General features: G+C 37.9%; 1 protein-coding gene across 45 annotated transcripts in view; it reads right to left on the bottom strand.

Moving 5' to 3' along the window:
- Positions 1–20,840, bottom strand: part of Nrxn3 (neurexin 3) — a 1,566,538-nt gene that overhangs the window by 948,161 nt on the left and 597,537 nt on the right. For 39 of the 45 annotated variants that reach the window (XR_009593039.1, XR_009593040.1, XM_060387963.1 and 36 more), the window contains 2 exons: positions 6,869–7,072; positions 923–949 (listed from right to left, as the gene is read on the bottom strand). Coding sequence is in view for 43 of the 45 variants with exons in the window: in XM_060387963.1 (XP_060243946.1) it covers positions 923–949; positions 6,869–7,072 (231 nt within the window). In the remaining 2 variants the exon portion in view is untranslated. The remainder of the gene's footprint in view (positions 1–922; positions 950–6,868; positions 7,073–20,840) is intronic. The other 6 variants (XM_060387984.1, XM_060387944.1, XM_060387948.1 and 3 more) reach the window with 1 other exon arrangement.

Below are 20,840 nucleotides of genomic sequence, written 5' to 3'. Positions count from 1 at the left end.
TTTGGGAAAGCTACTCAGCTGGCACCAGACTTCATCTGAAGTAGAAAGAAACTTTTCCTTTGTTTTGAGTCACTAAAATTTTAGGAATCCCTGTTATAGCAGTGAGTATTAATTAGGCCCAGTTGGTACACAAGAGTATTCAATGGATATTTTCCCTTTTAATCACTATGGCCTGTTCTTCGTTTCCATATTTCTTTGTCTTCCTTTCCCCTCACTCTTCACCTATAGTTAATGTTCACTTTTAAGACAGAGAAAGAAAGACAATGAGGCATTTCAGCTTGTATGGTCTTCGGATCTTTTATCAAGGGCTGGGATGCTTGAATGGACAATGGTGAAAATGGTGGATGGTATCTTCCTTTAGAGGAACATAGTGAGTCTATTTGGTTAAAACGTTGCATCATCTTTAAGAACAGGCTTTGCCCACCCTCTCAAATCCACTACAGTGATCAATGCCAGGGAAGAAATTTCAGAGTTGGCAGCCATCTCTAGGTCATGAACTTTGAATTTTTCACCTACAGTTTTGGGTAGTGGAGAAGTGCATGCTGGTTGCTCTAAAGCTTTTTGTTTACCTCAAAGGTTAGTTCCTGAAGACAAAGCACCACCATTTCAATTTTTTTTCAAATGACTTCATGATTCACAGCCCTTTCCTCCCTTTCTGCTTGTACAACAAATGCAAGGAAAGGAGAGAAGGGGCCATCTCCATTCAGGACCATACTCCCGGCCGCAGCACAAAGATTCTTAAGTACTACCACCCCAACCCTCCAACTCGTTACCTCTGGCTCCCCTCAAAACTTGTCAAAAAAAATAAAAGCAATCCAAATAAAAACAGCTCATAAAACCGTGAACAAAATAAAGTCAGTTTTTCTTTTTCTTTTTTTTTTTTTTTTTTTAAGAACAAAATGAAACTTGAGGAAAAACTTACTGGAGTTACAGTTTATCCTGATACAGTCTAGATGGGGAAAAATAAATGAAAGATGAAATTGCATCCTTCAAGGTAACAGCTGCAGACATCCAAAAACAATCAGTCCACCCTTCCGGGGACAGACACACGCAAGAAATGTGGCCATTTTATATATATATATATATACATATACAATATGTACCAGATTAAGGGTGGGTGTATATGTACAGTATATTAATTAGTAAAGTTGGATACATATATATATACACACACACACATATATATACACATATGTATAGAGATATATACTGGTATACATATATATCCACAATAGACATCAAGACTTTCTTTTTCTTTTTTTTTTTTTTTTTTTTGGTTTTCAAAAATACCCTATTCATTTGTATAAAATATTATACAGTTGTCTTTTGAAATGCTAATTTTGTTAAAGTTATAGAATTAGAAAAATTCTTCCACAAAATAGACATTATATCCTCCTACAATTTATGTCCTTAAAATGACCTTTGAGAGCATTAATGAGAATTTTGAATTAGTATTCCAAATATAATCACCATTCTGACACATTGTATCATTTTTTTAAAAAAAAATATGCCCTTGAAGTTTCACAGAGTAGTATTTAACCCTTTCTCTTTCTAAAATCCAACTCCCTCCACCCTCACTTTCGGTTGGGCCCCAAATACTATAGAATTTTGTGTAGGCATACTTGCACCCTCAGGCATAAGGAAAGGGTTAACACCACCTGGTCATTTCCTGTCATAAAATGGCCACTTGCAAACAACTAACCGCACAAACACCCATCACAGATTTTAGAGAGGTGGGGTCAATCAAGTGTAGGGTACAAAAAAACCCTATAACATTATTACAATTGATTGGCTCTCCTGATTGTTATTGGTTCAAAGGTTCCCAGACCAACCCACTCACGAAACCCATCTCTGTCTTCCTGCCCAAATGCCCAGACGAAATGAAGTGTCTACAGCATTCAGGGAGAAGGCAGGGCAGGCGCGTGTGGAGGAAGCCATGGGTACCTTTGACATTCTGCCTATTTGACCCTGCAAGTCTACATCACAGCGAGAGAAAATCCTTTGGTTTTATCTCTTCAATGGGAAACATGAGAAAGAATTGTCTAATTGCCTACTGACAACCATACTAGGTGTTCTGTGCCAGAAGTCAGAGTAGCTATTCCTTTATTAATCACTGTCTGGCAGTCAGAGGCACATACACTGGGAGTATAATCCCTGAGTATAGTCCATGAGTGTCCATGGGAACTGGGCATCAGTGGCTGAAGAAATCTCTTAGTAACTGTTACTAATCTGCCCAGATAAACCTAGGGTTGGTTCATGAGGGTGGGAATTCCAATCAGGATTTACATAAAGTTGGATATTGAAAGGTCAAAGACAATGATGAGAAAAGAAAGAAAGCTGCAGGGAAACATACCATTTATAAAACGATGTTCTTCTACTGCTTAAGGTTCAGCCAATAGGTTTCAGAGGACTAGTACAGCATAATGCCACCATTTGGAGCCCCCTAATGTGAGCTTTGTTAAGTGAACAAGGGAGATAGGAACTAGTGGCAACCTGCCCAGCAGAATAGAACTATGCTCAGTCTAGTTACAAGCGATTTATAATAAATACCCAGTCATCCTAAAGACAGAGGTAGGCAGCTTTTGTTGTTGTTGTTGTTGTTGTTGTTGTTGCTCCCCAGAAGAACATCTCTTGAAAAAAATCTGGGTTTGGTTTCGTGCGGTTAGGTTTGTCATGTGTCGTCAACCGCAACAGAAAAGTGGGAGCAAACAGCCTTGGAGCAATTGGTACGATCACCAGACAGAGGAGGCCATGCCCCTATGAGGGCTGGAGAGGTGGGCAAGCAGGGAGGAGGGGTGGGACTTGAACTATTGCTTACATCTAACTTCACCCAAAGCTGGAGAAATAAGTCTTTCTGACTCACCAATGAAGAAGGAAGGGAAACGGTATGGGCAGACATGCTTAGGAAAGGGGGAAAGAGGACTGGACCTAAAGCCACCAACCCAAGGACTGCAAACAAGAAAGAGTTTGTCTCTTTGGTTGTGGGAAGCTGAGGATTTCATCATTAGACAGAAGTCTGACATAAGGAGAGGTGGTTCATCTACCTGGTCATGCACATAGATCCATGAAGTCTAAACTGTACCTTTCAATCAATGTGAGAACTTGGGGGTTTCAGGAATAATGCAAATTGTGTTCAAGTGAGAGTATGTTGAATTATTTTATTAGTTTACCTAAAGAATAAGTCCTTTATGGAAACAACTCTTCTCCAGTGTCTTCTTTACAAGTTCCAATGCTACAGTCTTATTGATGAAAGCATGTATTTTTTATTATGTAATGACAAATAATCCAGGAAAATTGATTTGGGGAAGGTCATACCCTTCTTGTCTATCTTCTATAGCAGACAGAGTGCTCTCTCTGACTGAAAAAACCTGCCCAAGTGCATTTGGATATGTATGTATATGTACGTTATTTGTTTTGTTTAATTCCTTTGCTTTATTTCAGTGAAGTGGGAGAAATTATTGTTTTCCATACTGGTGAGTTTTGCGTTGAGTCTGGAAACCATACTGCTTCTAAAATCCATGTGTTGTGTATTTGCAGTTATGCAAAAGCAACAAATGCCTGAAGAAAGACTATCTGGAGAATTCAAATGTGATTGGCTGGATACCTAACACTGCCCTTAGAGTCTTTAGCATGGATGGAGGCTACCAGCACTGTGCTGAGGAAGCCAAAGGTTTTACTGTAAAGAGGCTCAATTTAAACTGAGCACTAAGGCAAAGAGGGATCCCCTATGTGGATATTTCAAAAGTCATTGATATGAATGTTGCCATTAAGATGATTCCATCACTGAATGTAATATAATATACCATAATATAGATCTGTAGAGCCAACACACAACACATCAGAATCTAGCAGTTTAGAAGCAGGGGTTCTCATCTCTGCTACTAACTTCCTACAGAAGTCTCATGTCTACAAAAGCAAAGATTTTAAAAAAAAAAGAAAGAAAAACTTTGCTGATTTAGCTCTTAAAATGGTTGCTAGATTAAAATAAAGCAGTCTTTGAGATCTTTAAATGTGCTTTGATGGCCAAATTTGCACAAGGAGCAAATACTTGTTGATCAACAACCAGCTTAATAACTTTTAAAATCATGCTTCCTGGTGTACAATATCTTGTATGTGGCTGCTAAGGCCACATATGGCTGTCTTTAGAAAATGAAACCTTAGGGAAACTTTAGCTTCCTTGGCATGTAGAAGCTACGTTACGCCAGAAAAAAATGCAACTCAGGTTTACTCACAGGATCTCACATGTGTTAATAATTTGAATGAACTTGAATCTCCTTTATGTGTGCTTTAAAGGTGGAGCAACTTAAAATACAAACGCCCAAGAGGCTAGCCTGAGCTACAGAGAACTCCAGGCTAGCTTTGTCTCCAGAGTGAGACCTTGACTGAGGAAAAGAAATAAAAGAGAGGTTAGTTTGGGAGAGGCAATGTGTGGATGCAAACTGTGCTTGGAGGTGATTTTCTTCTATAGTTAATAGAAAGAAGACATGACTTTGTGACAACGAAGAAATACTTGTGAGAGGGAGCAGGAAAAAACTCTCCCTTTTTTTTGGGAGAACAGTGTTCTAATGACAGTGAGACTCTTTAGGCCAGGTTGTCTCAGCTAATGTATTAGGACTTAGATGGAGTGTGAGTCAACAAATGTCGAAAGGCAAAAGCTGTCCTTTTAAAAGGCTTGGGTTTCAGGATTAGCCACTATTTAAAATAGAAGAGGTGAAAATGGTGCATTATTTAGGAATACATTTAGCATCTATGATTAGCTTGTGTGTGTGTGTTTGTATGTGAGTGTTCGGGAGGTGGGGATAGAGGAGAGAATCTTTCATCTCTTTTTCTCATTGCCCATCTTTTATCCCTTTCTCTGACTTCAGTGTTCCTTGGAAGGTGACAGCTGTCAAGGTTTCCTTCATAGCCTTTATACAACAGCATTTAATGAGTAAAACAAATTGTCTGTTGAAACACAGGAATGCACACCCTGGGATGCCATGGGGCTCATTCTTGATTACATGTACATATCCCTCTTACTTCAAAGGTGACACATGGAAAGATTGTATTTTGCTCTTTGGGGGTGAGCCATGAAGGATCTGATATTCAGTTTTATCTTGTGCATTATACTTTTGGTTTGTTGTTTTGTTTTGTTTTGTTTTCTGCTGTTTTGTCGGAAAAGTAAGTCATAGTATCTGGTTGTTGGTTTTAGGTAATGTAACATGCTTAGTTTGGTTCACTTAAGGTGGGAAGGGTGCTGTGGGAGGGAAGGTGGGAGGGGCAGAGGTATGCCAGTCCCTGCTGGCTTCTCAGTACTCTCTGTTCTCAAGGCTGTTTGCTATGCGGGCCGCAGGCTTTGGGCCTTTGAAGGGTTGAATACCATCTTTTGATTTACCATGGTGGATGGTGAGGAGGACTGAAAACTCAAGACACATACAATAAAAAAGTCAGCAACAGAATAACATTAAAAAGAAAATAATAATCAAATATATATACAAAAACAAGAGAAAACCAAGAGACACACCGAAAACAAAAAGCAGATGAGATTAGACAGAAAAAGTGCACTGTGTCATAAATATTAAAAGCTACAAGTAAAATAAAAACACAGAACTAAATAAGCCACTACTCAAAACAGTTCCATATCCCCAAAGTTTCCATATTTTGGAACTATTATTATTTGACCTGGTAGCAGGTAAGAGTAGTGTCTATTCAAAACCCCACCTTTCAGCCAGGACAACTAGGGTTTTCTATGGTCTTGAACCAGGTGTATTTGTCCATGTCTCTAACAACCCTGTATAAAAGAGTTCTGTATCCAAACATGATTTACAAACCCACATACATCCACTAGCTTAGCATTGTGGATTCAACTAAATCATTAATGCTGACATCATCTGAGCATTTGGCTTTCTGATGAGAGAAAAAGAGCAGAAACAGAGTGTTTACTTCCTTTCAAAGCCAAGAGGTCCCCATTCTCCACTGAAAATAATTCGGATCCAGTAACAAGAGCCTATAGCAGGGAACAATGTGAGGCTGTAAGGTGGAGGATTTCAGTCATATCGACTGTAGATAACTGCAGAGGAAGAATACATCTTTACTCAAAAAATCCACAAATTTGAAAATATCATCATTATTTTTCAGATCTAGGGAAAAGTTAATATGCATGACATAGAGAGAAGAGGGCAGCTAGCAGACATTATGAGGCAGCAGTCTTTAGACCATTATGAGGCAGTAGTCTTTATAATTACTTTATACCAAGTAATTAAGAACACCAGGGAAGAAAACAGGTGTATTATCAGGAGGCACGCCCTCCATACTCAGATGCTGTGAACTTGGAAGACCATTTCCAATGGGATAAAAAAGACAATGTAATCTGCTGTCCTACTAGGAATAAAACTCAGATCTCAGTGACATCAGGACCACCAGAATCATCCATAGAAATAGTCACTATAGAACTAGAAACAATACACAATGTAGCCTTCTCTTACCCACCCTCTCATTTTGCCTCCTCCCCTTCTTGCCCCTGTCATTAGTTTTGACTGTTTTGAGTGGTGACCAGGGCAATGGGTTTAATGAGATTATGACTGATTGATCAAAAGATGGACCAAAGTAGCGTGTTTTACACAAAGCTAAACAATTAAAAAAATCAAGAAAGGAAACTTAGAAAACGAATAATCTAATAAAGAAATCACCACTGTCAGAAACCAAAAAATTGACATCAAACCCTCATGCAGAAACAGGGAGAAGGTATTTGTTGTTGTTGGCTTTTAATCCATGGTCTATTAAACAAGAGGTGAGCAGCTAACTTTCAAAAAACAAAGAACCCAATGAAAATCAGAAAAGAAGGGAAGACAAGCCCAAACAGAATGACAGAGGGTCCTTCATACGATACCTAAGTTAACCATGAGCTTGACACGCCCACCATCCAACTCCAGACGCAGGGTATCTGCAGAGTCCCTGGAGGTAGTGGCTACCAGTAACCCATAGGCTCGCTGTGACATGAAGCGGAAGGACACATCTTCTGCCTCCGTGTGCATTACCATGGGCATGATGACTTTCATATACATACTGCCGTCATAGCTCAGGATGGATGCCTCTGTCAAAAAAGAGAAAGGAGACCATTAGCACAAGGAGCATGGGAATTTGAAGTTCCATTTCCTTATAGTAGAGCCAGCACCAAGTTGATAATTAGGTGACATGAGTTTGATATAACTCTACTGCTGTTGCCTTTTGAATGTGTGCCCTGGAACAAGTCACTTAAGCTCTAGGTCAGTGGTTCTCAACATGTGGGTCATGACTCTTTTGGGGGCCACATATCAGATATCCTGCATATCGGATATTTACATTATAACTGATAACAGTAGTCAAAATGACAGTTAGGTAGTAATGTTGAAATAACTTTATGGTTGAGGGTCACCAAAACATGAGGAACTGTATCCAAGGGTCGTCACAGCATTAGAAAGGTTGAGAATCACTACTCTAGGTCTTTATTCTTTCTTATTCTTTGATTTTTTTTTCATCAATTGCTTTTTACACAATAGTTGTTGACTAACACAAAACAGATTCCGTGGATTCTGGTGCACTTTTTGTTTTGTTTCGGCAATTTTTTTTTTTGTTATGTCTATGCGTTTGGTACTTGCCCAAAGATATTCACAGACCTGTGATGGGCACAATATTGAACACTACTGATGAAAGTATTTTACAAAGTGAAAACATCTACAAAGAGTAGTAATCTGTGCTGTAGACAAATCAAAGGCAAAAAATGAACACCTTAAAACTCTGGGAAATAGTGGAGAGAAAGCTTATAGCTATCACCTCAAATAAACATAAGGGGTGTAGAGCTTTCTGAAATAGGACCACTCAGTGGACAAAACTCACATCCAGTCCATGCCATGGTCTCTGATCATGCAAGGAGTCACAGGAGCTGGTACTGGAGGAGCAAAAACAGTACTGGTACTGTCGAGAATTTCATTCCATTTGTTTTCACATAGAAATTATATAAGGAACAAAGGAAGTTGAAGCACTCTTCATCCCAAAGTCTTGATTTTGGAAACATGAACCCCCACTCACCCATGTCATCAAATATCATCTCAATGTTGTAATATGGGTCTACTTTTTCCCTACGGTCAAATAAGAAAATCAAGGTGCTCAGAGTGAGACAATGTCAGCTCAAAGTGAGACTAGCTATCATACATTGGATACCGTGTCTAGGCACTATTTTTATTCTTTACCATAAACCTCAAAACACAAGTTTGTTTAGTCATCCCTTGACAAATATCTCCAGACAGCATAGTAAAGAAAAATCGCTCTCACTCCTATGAAGCTAGCCTATCTCTAGATTCAGTATTCCATCCTGAGTATGTTCTTCATTAAACATCCAATTATCACATAGTTGCTACTTATCTGTGGTCAATACGCAAGTGAAACTGAAACCCTATGCTAAAGGGAGACCCAGTAGGTTCAAATAACCATTTACAACAAAAAAATGCTTAAACACCAACTGTAATACATAGCTACAAGCAACATCTGGAGGAGGATGAATGTGAGCTGCAGATAACTAAGGCATGCAGAGTAGGATCTGAGCAGGCCTTGTGGGCAGGAGGGTTGTAATGAAAGAAATGATAACATCAGATCTCACACAAAATAAATAATATCTCTACAAACAAAAAGGAAAGAAAAAGAGGAATTCTAAGATAATAATGAATTACTCAATTTATAGCAGTTACATTGCTCTATCTACAGGTTTTATACATGTGGATTCAAACAACCATAAATAGAAAATGCTTGAGAAAAGTCATCTGTGCCAAACAGATGCAAGTGGATAGAATTGCTTTCTTGGCATTATCTCCTATACAACAAATCATAACAACTACTTCCATAGCATTTACAGTCTATTAGACATTGGTAACATCTTAGAAACTATTTAAAATATGGGGGAGTATATGTGGAGGTTATATTCAAATGCTGCATTCTTTCATATTGCTTGAGAAATCGGAGTTGCTGTACTTAAAGATCTAGGGCCAATGAGCCACAAACATTAAGGAAGGGTTTGCCTCTTACTTGTAAAATGTAGCTTGAGTCTGAAATAAAATTAATAGATCTTGGGAGGACCTTGGAAGTAAGTAAACAGTTGCGAATTTATGATGATTTTTGGATCCATTTATTAGTGTGTTGCATACCAAACACTTTTCTAAATGTTGAAAGCAAAGAAAGGAAACAAAGACTCCCATTTATAAGTATGGAAAGAACTGAAGGAAAGAACGATAAGATGTAGGCAGGCCACAAGAAAGATTCTGAAATTGTTACAACCCTACCACATTTACACAACATACTAAAGGTCTTCTGAAAGTAATGTGAAGGCACCCACGCATTTCTGGAAAGCAACATAGCTCATGCAGAGCCCATACCATCTAAAACTATTTATTATGAATTAAAAATTCCAAAGGGATCATAGAAAAAAATGTGATGGTTATAAGAACTATCATAATACAAGGAAGTCCTGTTAAAATAATAATGTTAAATGGTGTTAATAATATTAAAATAATGATGACCTGTTATAGAGAGGAATCATAATCTAAGTTAGCACATGCTCCAGGTATGAAAGAAAACATATCTCCCAGAGAGGCAAAAAAATCAGAAGATCAAACATAATATCCAAAATTTATTTAGAAGTTGATAATTTTCATGCTTCATATGACTATGCATCTATAAAGAAGTCACTTAATCCTTAGAAAGATCATGAAAAAGACATTATTATATTTTATGTGAATACCAGATCACACAGCTAATCCACAGAAGACCTGGGGGACTCAATGTAGCCAGTAGAATTCTTGAGCCTGTGTGCTAAGCCATCTCCCAAACTGCAAAGAACTAAGCTAGGAACACATCATATTTCTAGGTATCAAAGCATAGCTATGCTACTTCATGGCAGAATGTGGCATTCTGCGTGTGCAAGTATGAGCGTGTGGATGCATATGAGCGTGTGTGTATACTTATGCCATTATTCATTCACACATATTATTCATAAATACCCAATTTACATAAGCAAATATATTCTAAATAATCCATTGTCAAAATAAATATGCAGTGATTTGTGTAATTATGAACCTCATTAATCATCATTGTGCACCCTCTATACACAACAATTTAAATGCAGGTTTTTCTTCAAGACATATTAGGATGCTAACTGACTCATAAAATGAGTGGTTTTGAGGGAATGAGGGAGGGGGATACAGCTGGTATACAAAGTAAATAAACTATAATTAATATAAAAATATTAAAATTTAATTAAAAAATGAGAGGTTTTGATACATTCAACTTAAATATATTTCAAAATCAATGGCTCTTCTTTTCCCTCTGAGACTCTGTAGTGCTAGAACATAAGTGTGAGTGTTCTATCACTATTAAAAGCACCACAGTGTAAGTATCAGGTGACCATGGAGTAAAACAGCTTTTGATTTAAAATAAAGTGTGGGTCTCAGTCTATATCTTTTTTTTTGAAGTGTTGCATATTCTATTATTAACATAGCGTTTTCAGTGGGTGGATGTTTATCAATGAAATATTTAATTCAGGAGTCAACTGAGACTAAATGTGTCCTATAGGTTCATATTAATTTGCTTAAGAAATTTTAGGTACAAAGAGAGCCAGGACTAGAATTCTATTTGTGTGTATGTGTGTGTGGGTTATAAATCTATAAAGAAAAGTGACTCAATCTATAATTACATCATATAACTGAGGATTGGGAAATTACATCACAAAGTGACTATATTTTGGTACTTAAAAATTGTCCCTGGATGGTACTTTGATCCTCCCTTTAACAGAATTTTAATTCATCCAGGAGGTATAGCTTTGTATGTATCAGTGAATGTGTTTGTACATGGCTCTGATAAGGAAAGACCCGCCTTGAACATGTTCAGAGTTATGTCATGGACTAGGGTTCTGGACTGAGTTAAAGCTGATTAACGGCAAGCATCTCTCTTTGCTTTCTGGATTAGAGAATTTGCAAGCAGTCCCCCATGCTCCTGATAGCCTTGCCTTCTTAACTATGATGTACTGGTCTACCTTCTCATACTGTGCACCAAATAAATCCTTCCTCTGTAAGTTCCCTTTTGCCGGGAAGTGATCACAGTGATACGGAAAGCAATTAACAGTCTCCCTCTATTTTATCTCTTTTCAATTCTTTACTACATCCTTTTGTCTTCCTTGAATGTATTATAATATCTTATTTTAATTCCTTTAATGATTTTAAACTATGCTTTCTGGGCTATCTTCTTAGTAATTGCTAGGGGCTTTATCTGGTACATCTTAATAATGAGATTCTATCTAATCTTTATACTAACTTAATTCTAATAAACTATATAGGTTTGTTTTGTAATTCTGAGGTCCAAACACACTCTACCCCTGAACTAAATTCTCAGACCAAGATATGGAAACCTTACTTCTACACGACTCTCTTACCTTGTCCCAATTTTTTGCTATGATTCATATTTCACATGTGTATATATTAGTATGTGTAATATATATCAGACACAATAATACATTTTTATAGTTATTGCCCTATAAAACTTATGTCATTCTAAGAAGCTAAGAGGAAGAAGGAAAGCTCAAATATGTTCACTAAGTTTTTCTTTTAATTAAGCTTATTATTTACTGTTCTTAGCTTTTCATTTCTTCATTTCTTTCTGTAGATTGAAATTAACATCTGTTGTCATATCTTTTTTCAAATATAGCTTCATTCACTTGGCTTTATTTTCAAATATATGGCAATTCTATGTGCTAGAGCCACAACAATATAATTTGAAAGATATTGCCTTATGCACTTAGCTTTTTAAATCAGTAAGAGAAAGAAAAGATGTGTAATTACAGTCTTTTCTAATTAGATGCATAATCACTTTTAGTAGAGTTCTATTTTTCTATGTAAATTCAAAATAACATGTATTTTAACTTTCTTTGAGCCCCAACAAATTCTTAGCTGTGATTGCAAAGAAAATGCTTTAAGGATAAATTCTATTGTTTTGCTTATTGACAGATATTTCACCTTCATTTTCCAGACAACATTGTTATATTAGGTGATAGTTTCTTTTCATCAACTTTTTTGGGTACCAGGCTATTGGATGGGGCTGGCCTCGAACTCACAGTTATCCACCTGCCTCTGCCTCCCCAAGTGCTGGGATTAAAGGCATACCAACACACCCAGCAGGCTAAGATATTTTTATTTGATTGTAGTATATAAATATATAAAATATACAAACAATAAAATATTTATTGACAATAACATGAAGAAATGTATCTTAATATAATATCTGGTACACATATAATTTTACCATTTATTAAATCCAAAAGTAAATTTGCATCCTAATAAAACAGTTGCACTTTTTATTTTCATATTAAAAATTATATTCACAGCTGAGTATGTGATAATATAAGATATAGAGCATCTCCAATATTTTTGAATTGATCAATATTTTGACTTTATAATCACCTATGATGTGAAAGGTACTTTGTATGAACAAATATTATGAAATAGGACAAATAAAGTTCAATCAAGGGCATTTTCAGTTGTAAATGCTGTTCTAATTCCAAGCCTCACATTGTGTAATGATTTTTTTTAAATATTCTACTATAACATATACAAAATTGATACTTGTGTGCTGAGGAATGACAGTAGAAAATATTAAAAGGTTTGTTTTCTATAATTAAATAGTCATATATTTAAGAGCAGGAGATACCGTAAATACAGAAAAAAAAACATTTCAGTTCATAATAAGTAATTGTTTTCACTCCACTAGAACCAAAAAATCTGGGCACAGGGGTCTTTTCTGAGACTGATACTCCAACCAAGGACCATGCATGGAGATAACCTAGAACCCCTGCACAGATGTAGCCCATGGCAGTTTAGTGTTCAAGTGGGTTCCATAGTAATGGGAACAGGAACTGAACTGTCTGTGACATGAACTGATTGGCCTGCTCTTTGATCACCTCCCCCTGAGGGGGGGGCAGCCTTACCAGGCCACAGAGGAAGACAAAGCAGCCAGTCCTGATGAGATCTGATAGACTAGGATCAGAAGGAAGGACAGGAAGACCTCCCCCATCAGTGGACTTGGGGAGGGACATTGGGTGGAGAAGGGGGGGAGGGATTGTGAAGGGAGATGGGAGGGAGCTACAGGGGGGATACAAAGTGAATAAACTGTAATTAATAAAAATTAAAATTATAAAAGTAATTGTTTTCTATTTGAGCTGACTAATTCTGGGCAGCATTTGTTGGGGCTGCATAGCACAAAGACATACATGTGTGAAGTATGCATTCTGTGTGTTCAGAAGCACGGCTGCAGTGAAGTTCTATGATGCATCATGAATAAGTTCTTCTGGAAATATCTTAGATTTGTTATGTCATTAATTTTTAATTAATGGTTGGCCATTAATGTATTTGAAAGACTCTTACTATTGTCAAATTTTACATCATGATGAGTTACATGAGGCCCTAATGGAGTCATGATGCCTAGTTTAAGAAGCTGGGCCCCATTTGATGACTCACTGTTATCTTGTTTTCCTTCAACTCTTCAAATTTAGTTTCTCTTAGATCTTTGGACACATGTATCACATTGCCATTGTAGTCTTCACTGGTAAAATTCAGTGCTCATGTCCCTGAAGGGCATCCTGTCACTTGTCCTTATCTCTGTGTATGTATCTCACTGTACTGTTTCTTTGTATATCCGATAACACATCATTATAAATCTGGATACTGACCCTACAACCATCAAAGCCGTTCTTGTTTATTTAGAGACTTGAATGTGTGAATTCTGAGTTCTTTTTTCATAGTGGTGCACAGTGACATCCCTGCTGAGGCACTTCTCCATTTTGCTGTTTGGCTTGCCTCCCTCACTGTTATTCCAAGATCAATATAAGCCACTTTCTGGTCAAATATAGACTTAAGCCTCTTTAGTGAATTTGATTTTTATCCATTATCTAATTGAATATGTGTGACTTGGAGACTGCTTTCAGGAAGTGTATGATTTTGTCTCATATTTAGCCAGAGACTAGTGACTTGGCAACGGTTCCTCTGTCACTAATAGAACTGTAGTTTGAGGTAAAGTGCAGTTTTCAGTCTTCCTGACCATCAAGGCTGAATGCTTTTATTTTTAAAGCTTGTCTTCAAGGAGTAGACTCTGGGTAAGAGCCGTCTATTATCTACCCAAAAGAACATACTTAAGGGCTATGAGCCAATAGGATATCCTGAGGGTGCATTCAGTTCTGCCCATGTGCTCTTCTGATTACCCTGGGTTGGGTGTAAAATAGCTGTGTAATCACAGCAGTATTTCATAGCTTCTTAATCCATCAGATGTTTATAAGTTAGAATGAGCTTTTGGGTGGTCTGTCACTTTGCTCATTGTCTCTGGTCCTACTGAGATACCTGCTGATTCTGAGCTGCTTGCCATTGAAAGACTATGCTGCTTTACAAAAGCTCTTATCCATAAGTTTTCTAAGCCCTGTCCCAGATATCATACCACACCCCAGCTGCTTGCAGAAGTAACAACCTAATTATCTCTGAATGATGCTTTCCTTGTAGGCATAGACTGTAGAAAGACAGTACATTAGTAGTTCTTAACCTGTAGGGATCATTTATCAGATATCCTGCATATCAGATACTTACATTATGATTCATCACAGTAGCAAGATTCCAGTTATGAAGTAACAACAAAATCATTGTGTGGTCTGGGGTTACCACAGTATGATGAAATGTGTGTATAAAGTCACAGCATTAGGGAGGTTGAGAGCCACTGTGGTTGTTCTTCCAAGCTTGCCCTTCTTACACAGAACATCTTTCTCATGAGTAGGCGGGGCCAAAGCCAACTGTAGCCCTAGCAGTATTGGCTTTCCAGAACTGACATGCATATTCTGTTCTAAGACAAGGGTCTGATAGATGTAGTCCCAACTTCTTGGTTGTAATTGACCAAAATACTGTCTTTGCAACAACAAAACCAGGGGAAAGTAAAAGGTTCCAATAGTACATTACTTTGGGGATAAAACTGTAACCTTGGGAAACGATAGAGAAGGGAGCCATTGTCCTTTCTTCTTAGTGCAGACACCTAGAAATAAAGCTTCCATAACAAGAAACAGAGCATGGTGAAGATGCAAGCAAATTGTGGTTTACACACCACGACTCTTGCTACTGAGAATTTATATATGTGTATGTGTATATGTGTGTGTGCGTATACAGCTGACTTGTGTATATATGTATGTGTGGGTACAGCTGACTTGCATGTGTGTGCATTAGCTTGAAAGTGAGATTATGGAAGCAAATGTCTTTTCATCTTCTGTTGCTCTCTTCTGTATTTTCTCGAGACAAGTTAACTCACTTGGAGCTCACTAGCTAGTCTGGACTGGCTGTCCAGTGAGTTCCAAGAAGCCTCCTCCTCTCTCTGTCCTCTACCATCCCCCACAGCACTGGGATTACAAAAGAACACTCACTGCCATGCCCAACTTTTCTATGACTGTGTTTTCGCAACTGAAATCCTATTAAATCTCTCAGCAAAATATTCATTTGATATTTTTTTATTTTTTAAATTCTTTATTAGTTACACTTTATTCACTTTGTATCCCTCCTGTGGTTCCCTCCCTCCTCCTGTCCCAATCCCTCCCTTCCCCCACCCGCTGCATGCAAGCCCCTCCCCAAGTCCACTGATAGGGGAGGTCTTCTTTTCCTTCTTTCTGATCCTAGTCAATTAGGTCTCATCAGGAGTGGCTGCATTGTCTTCTTCTGTGGTCTGGTAATGCGGCTTCCCCCTCAGGGGGAGGTAATTAAAGAGCAGGCCAATCAGTTCATGTCAGAGACAGTTCCTGTCCCCGTTACTATGGAACCCACTTGGACACTGAACTGCCATTGGCTACATCTGTGCAGGGGTCTTAGGTTATCTCCATGCATAGTCCTTGGTTGTAAAAGGGTTAGGCTAACTTTGTAACCTGTATGTCTTCTAAAGCCTATAGTTTTGAGTTTTAGGTCCAGGTTAAGCTAAAGCCTCTTAGTACCTTTCCAGAGAATGAAGGAATGTGACCCTATCTGTGAGGACAGATATAAAAAAAGGCAAGCAAGCAATGACCTTCACTCAGCAAAAGAAGGACCAGACCCTTGTCTTTGAGATAGCGTTTCTTAGCAATGAACCTAGACTTCTTCTGAGTAGCTTTTGACTTCCAGCCAAAAGTCTGTAGCCCCTAATCTTCAAGAATGAGCTAACCACCCCCACCTTCAATTGCAGCTGCATCCACACTTGGCAGGACTGGCCAAGCTTGAGCACCTAAGACTAACCAATTATCTTACTTTATAGCTTCCTCATCCAATCCTAAATTGCCAAGACTGCAACTTCAAATCTCCCTCAATTTTTCTTTTAAAAACCTAAAGGCCTTTGTCTCCCGGTGCCACTCTTTGCTGACCGGCAGGGGTGACCCCATTGTGCAATGGTTAATAAACCTCTTGCTTTTGCAACGAGTCTTGGTCTGTGGGAGTTTCTGGGAAGGGCGAGATCTTGAATTACTGAGCTGTGAGACCCCAGGTCTTACAGTTGGTGTATCAGTCTCAGGAAAGACCCCTGTGCTCAGATTTTTTGGTTCTGTTGCTCTTCTTGTGGAGTTCCTGTCCTCTCCAGATCTTACTGTTTCCCCCTTCTTTCCTAAGATTCCCTGCACTCTGCCCAAAGATTGCCCATAAGTCTCAGCATCTACATTGATAGTCTGCAGGGAAGAGCCTTTCAGAGATCCTCTGTGTCAGGCTCCTGACTCGTTCCCTCTTTTCTCCTTGTTCTGATGTCCATCCTCTTTGCCTTTCTGGATAGGAATTGAGCATTTTATCAAGAGTCCTCCCTCTTGATTAATTTCTTTAGGTGTACATATTTTAGTAGGTTTATTCTATATTGTATGTCTATATGAGTGAGTATATACTGTTGTGTGTCTTTCTGCTTCTGGGATAGCTCCTGTGGTTCCCTCCCTCCTCCTGTCCTGGGATAGCTTCAGGATGATCTTTTCCAGATCCCACCATTTACCTGCAAATTTCATGATTTACTTGTTTTTTATTGCTGAGTAATATTCCACTGTGTAGATGTACCACAATTTCTGTATCCATTCGTCCACTGAGGGGCACCTGGGCTGTTTCCAGCTTCTGGCTATTACAAATAAAGTTGCTACAAAAATGTTTGAGAAAATGTCCTTATTGTGTACTTGAGCCTCTTTTGGGTATATACCTAGGAGTGATATAGCTGGATCTTGAGGAAGCACTATCCCTAGCTGTCTGAGGAAGCGCCAGATTGCTTTCCATAGTGGTTGTACAAGTTTACATTCCCACCAGCAGTGGAGGAGGGTTCCCCTTTCTCCACAACCTCTCCAGCATGTGTTGTCACTTGAGCTTTTGATCTTAGCCATTCTGATTGGTGCAAGGTGAAATCTTAGGGTCGTTTTGATTTGCATTTCCCTGATGATAAAGGACATTGAACATTTCTTTTTTTTTTTTTTTTAATTGGGGTTTCTTGGATAAATGCTTCCTTAATGGATCTTTTTTTATTTTTTTTTCAATGCAGTTTATTCAGGAACATTGAACAATCCTTGGACCCCGGGGAAAGCCAGCCCACAGCTTAAATAGCCTCTGGGTAGCCAACCCAGGCGTGCCACGGGGGCAATGCAGATAGGTCCACATACATTTCTTTAAGTGTTTCTCTGCCATTTGATATTCCTCTATTGAGAATTCTCTGTTTAGCTCTGTACTCCATTTTTTTAATTGGATTATTTGATTTGTTGCTGTTTAACTTCTTGAGTTCTTTATATATACTGGATATTAGTCCTCTGTTCTGTTCAGGAAGTTGTCTCCTCTTCCAATGAGTACAAGGCTCATCCCCATTTTTTCTTCTAACAGATTTAGTGTGTCTGGTTTTATGTTGAGGTCTTTGATCCACTTGGACTTTAATTTTGTGCAGAGTGATAGATATTCTATCTCATAGCAATTTTTGGAGATTTTAAGAATGTATATTTAAATTTTCATTTTTTACAGGTCTTACAAGTTCCTCAATCAGCCATTCTAATGTCACCCTAGTATGAGCTATTATAAACATTTCATATATTTTCCTACAGAAAAAAATTTACTTTCATTTGTCATAGTAGGTCCATTTCTCTCTTTCCACTGGTATAAACAACATTAGCAGCAAGTTTTATCTTATTTTCATATTATTTTACTTTTATATGATGTTTATGTTCTTCAGTCTCAATGACAGAGTGCTTCATACTCTGTTCTTCTAGCCAGCAACACAGCTATATACCTGTCCCTTCCCCCAAATAAAAATAAAGGGGGTTGGCATAGGAATATCGAACAATGTGATAGAACTTAAAATGTGTTCTCTCCATCCTTGTGTTAAACACTCTAGAAAGAAATTGGTTCTACCTTGTGAATGTATTTTTTACCTACACAAAATTTGAATCCCCTCAGAGAACAATTCTCCATAGCATGCCATAAACTAATGTGAGAATCATGAGATCCTCAATATTTTTTTTGTAAATTTTCCATTCCCTTTTAAATAAAAATCAAAATAAGAATTTTTAAAAGTAGTTCATACTACTTTTTTATCTAAGAGATGAGATATAGACATAGGTAAGAAAAACTATATAAATCTTCCAAATCATGGCACCAAGCTGTAACCATCTTTAATAGTCGGTGATTTACTCCAGGTGTTTTTCAAAGCATATAAACACAGGAGGATAAACAGGAAATCGTTTAAAGATGGATATATATATATATATATATATACATACATATATATATGCTATTTTAATTAAAATGAACTTTAATCTTCCTGAGGTTAACACAATTTTAAAAATAAAAACTTTAAGTGATGTACTTTAAGAGGTATTATTTCCCAAGAGAACTCACTAAAATTTACAAAAGGTATTATTAAAAAAAAATGTGCGAAGATTGATGACATTGTTTGAACTCAGCCTCCAATCACAGGCGATGAAAAGGGAGAGTGTTATTCTCTTAGGTTTCCTCCTTCAGCTCTGAATGCTGGCTGTGATTTTTTGTTATTTGTAGCACATGGTGTGAATGAAATGGGGCGACACAAGTCTACACGTGTCATGCAGGTGTCAAGAGAAGTCTATTTTGGTGGCTGGCCTGTACTGTCCTGAATGTTCCGAGCGGTGAATGTGAGCATTCAGGATTCAGGTGCATGGTGTTAGTAAATTAACGTAGACAACAGGCAAGGTAATGTACAGAAAATGCCTGCTTTCCTCTGTGGGGTCTGGAGCAGAACTAACTGGAGTCAGGCAAGCAAGCACAGTGCAGCTTCATGACTGACCTTCCATAAAACCTCTGAACTCCAGGTGTGCATCTCTGGATGTCAGCGCTTTGTACAAGCTGTATTTTCTACAGACCATCCCACAAACCGCTTATGTTGTCATAAAATAATGCCAGGAAATTTAGATGCACTCTATGACCCAAATATGAAAAAAAAAATTATTGGTAACTTGTCATTCTTCATGTACCTTTCCCATTGCTGACTCTTCACTTAAGTTTTGCAATAATAAACTCCAACAGCAAACCTATCAGCCTTGGCATCTTGGAGTGCACCTGGAAATTATTCAGTGCACTATTTTTTTTTTCTCATTGTGATAGAACACATTCCATGAGCAGCCTAAGAAGGAAAATGTCTGTTTTACCTCATGGTTTTAAATGGTGTGGCTTACTCTAGAAAGGAAGGCTAGTGGCAGGCACACGAAGCAGCTGTCACGTGGTGGTAGTGAGCCACAGTCAGATGCAGACAGTGATGAGTGCTGGGGCTCAGGGATTTTTCTTCGTTTTTTGCTTTTTATTCAGCCTTTGGTGCAGCTTTCAAGGTGGGTTTCCCTCCCTACTCAGAAGTGTGTCTCCTAGGTGATTCCACTGAAGATGACAATGATTATCATATTCTTACTGAACATCATTTGGAACCTCTGAGATATACATATATTTCATTTATATTTATAATGGATGAATCACATGTCTGCTGTGGATTTAAATAATTATTATTATTCTCACTAAGATTTTCAGGGTCAATAGTTCCACTTCAAGATATAGTTTATACCTTACATGTTTTTATTAAATGTCTTTTAAAACTAGAACTCACAAATGCTCATCACCTGAATTTTTTCAGGGATGTGAATATTTGTCTATGCATTTCTTCTTTGGGTTACATTATGATTTTCCATTACGTCTGACATACTTTATTTCAAAAAGAACTGAACAATCATTAATTTATTATACTTGGACTTATATAATTTCAGCACTAGTGGTAAGAAATTAAAAATTGTTTGCAGTTACCTAAGAAATATTATTTTGATATAATAGCAAAATCAGTAACTAGCTCAGGTAAGAATACTATAAAAATGACATTTTGACACCTCAGATAATTTTTTCCCTTCCCTTTATGTTTTTTGTTTGTTTGTTTTAAATATTGTATTAAGGGTCAAACACAGTGTCTTATGCATGCTCGGCAAGCATTCTAACAGTGAGCTAAATCCCCAACTATATGATCAGTTCTTTTTTAATTTTTTTATTAATTACAATTTATCCACTTTGTATCCCAGCTTTAGCCCCCTCCTGCATCCCCTCCCAATCCCATTGTCCCTCTCTCTTCTCCTCCGTTGCCCTTCCCCCAGTCTACTGATAGTGGACTCCTCCACTTCCATATGACCCTACCCTATCAGGTCTCATCAGGAGTGGCTGCAATGTCTTCCTCTGTGGCCTGGTAAGGCTGCTCCCTCCTCAGGGGGAGGTGATCAAGAGCCATCCACTGAGTTCATGTCAGACACAGTCTCTGTTCCCCTTACTAAGGAACCTACTTAGACATTGAGT

Source organism: Meriones unguiculatus, chromosome 7 (genome assembly GCF_030254825.1).
Source record: "Meriones unguiculatus strain TT.TT164.6M chromosome 7, Bangor_MerUng_6.1, whole genome shotgun sequence".
Lineage (NCBI taxonomy): Eukaryota > Metazoa > Chordata > Mammalia > Rodentia > Muridae > Meriones > Meriones unguiculatus.
This window is presented reverse-complemented; position numbering and strand designations above follow the sequence as displayed.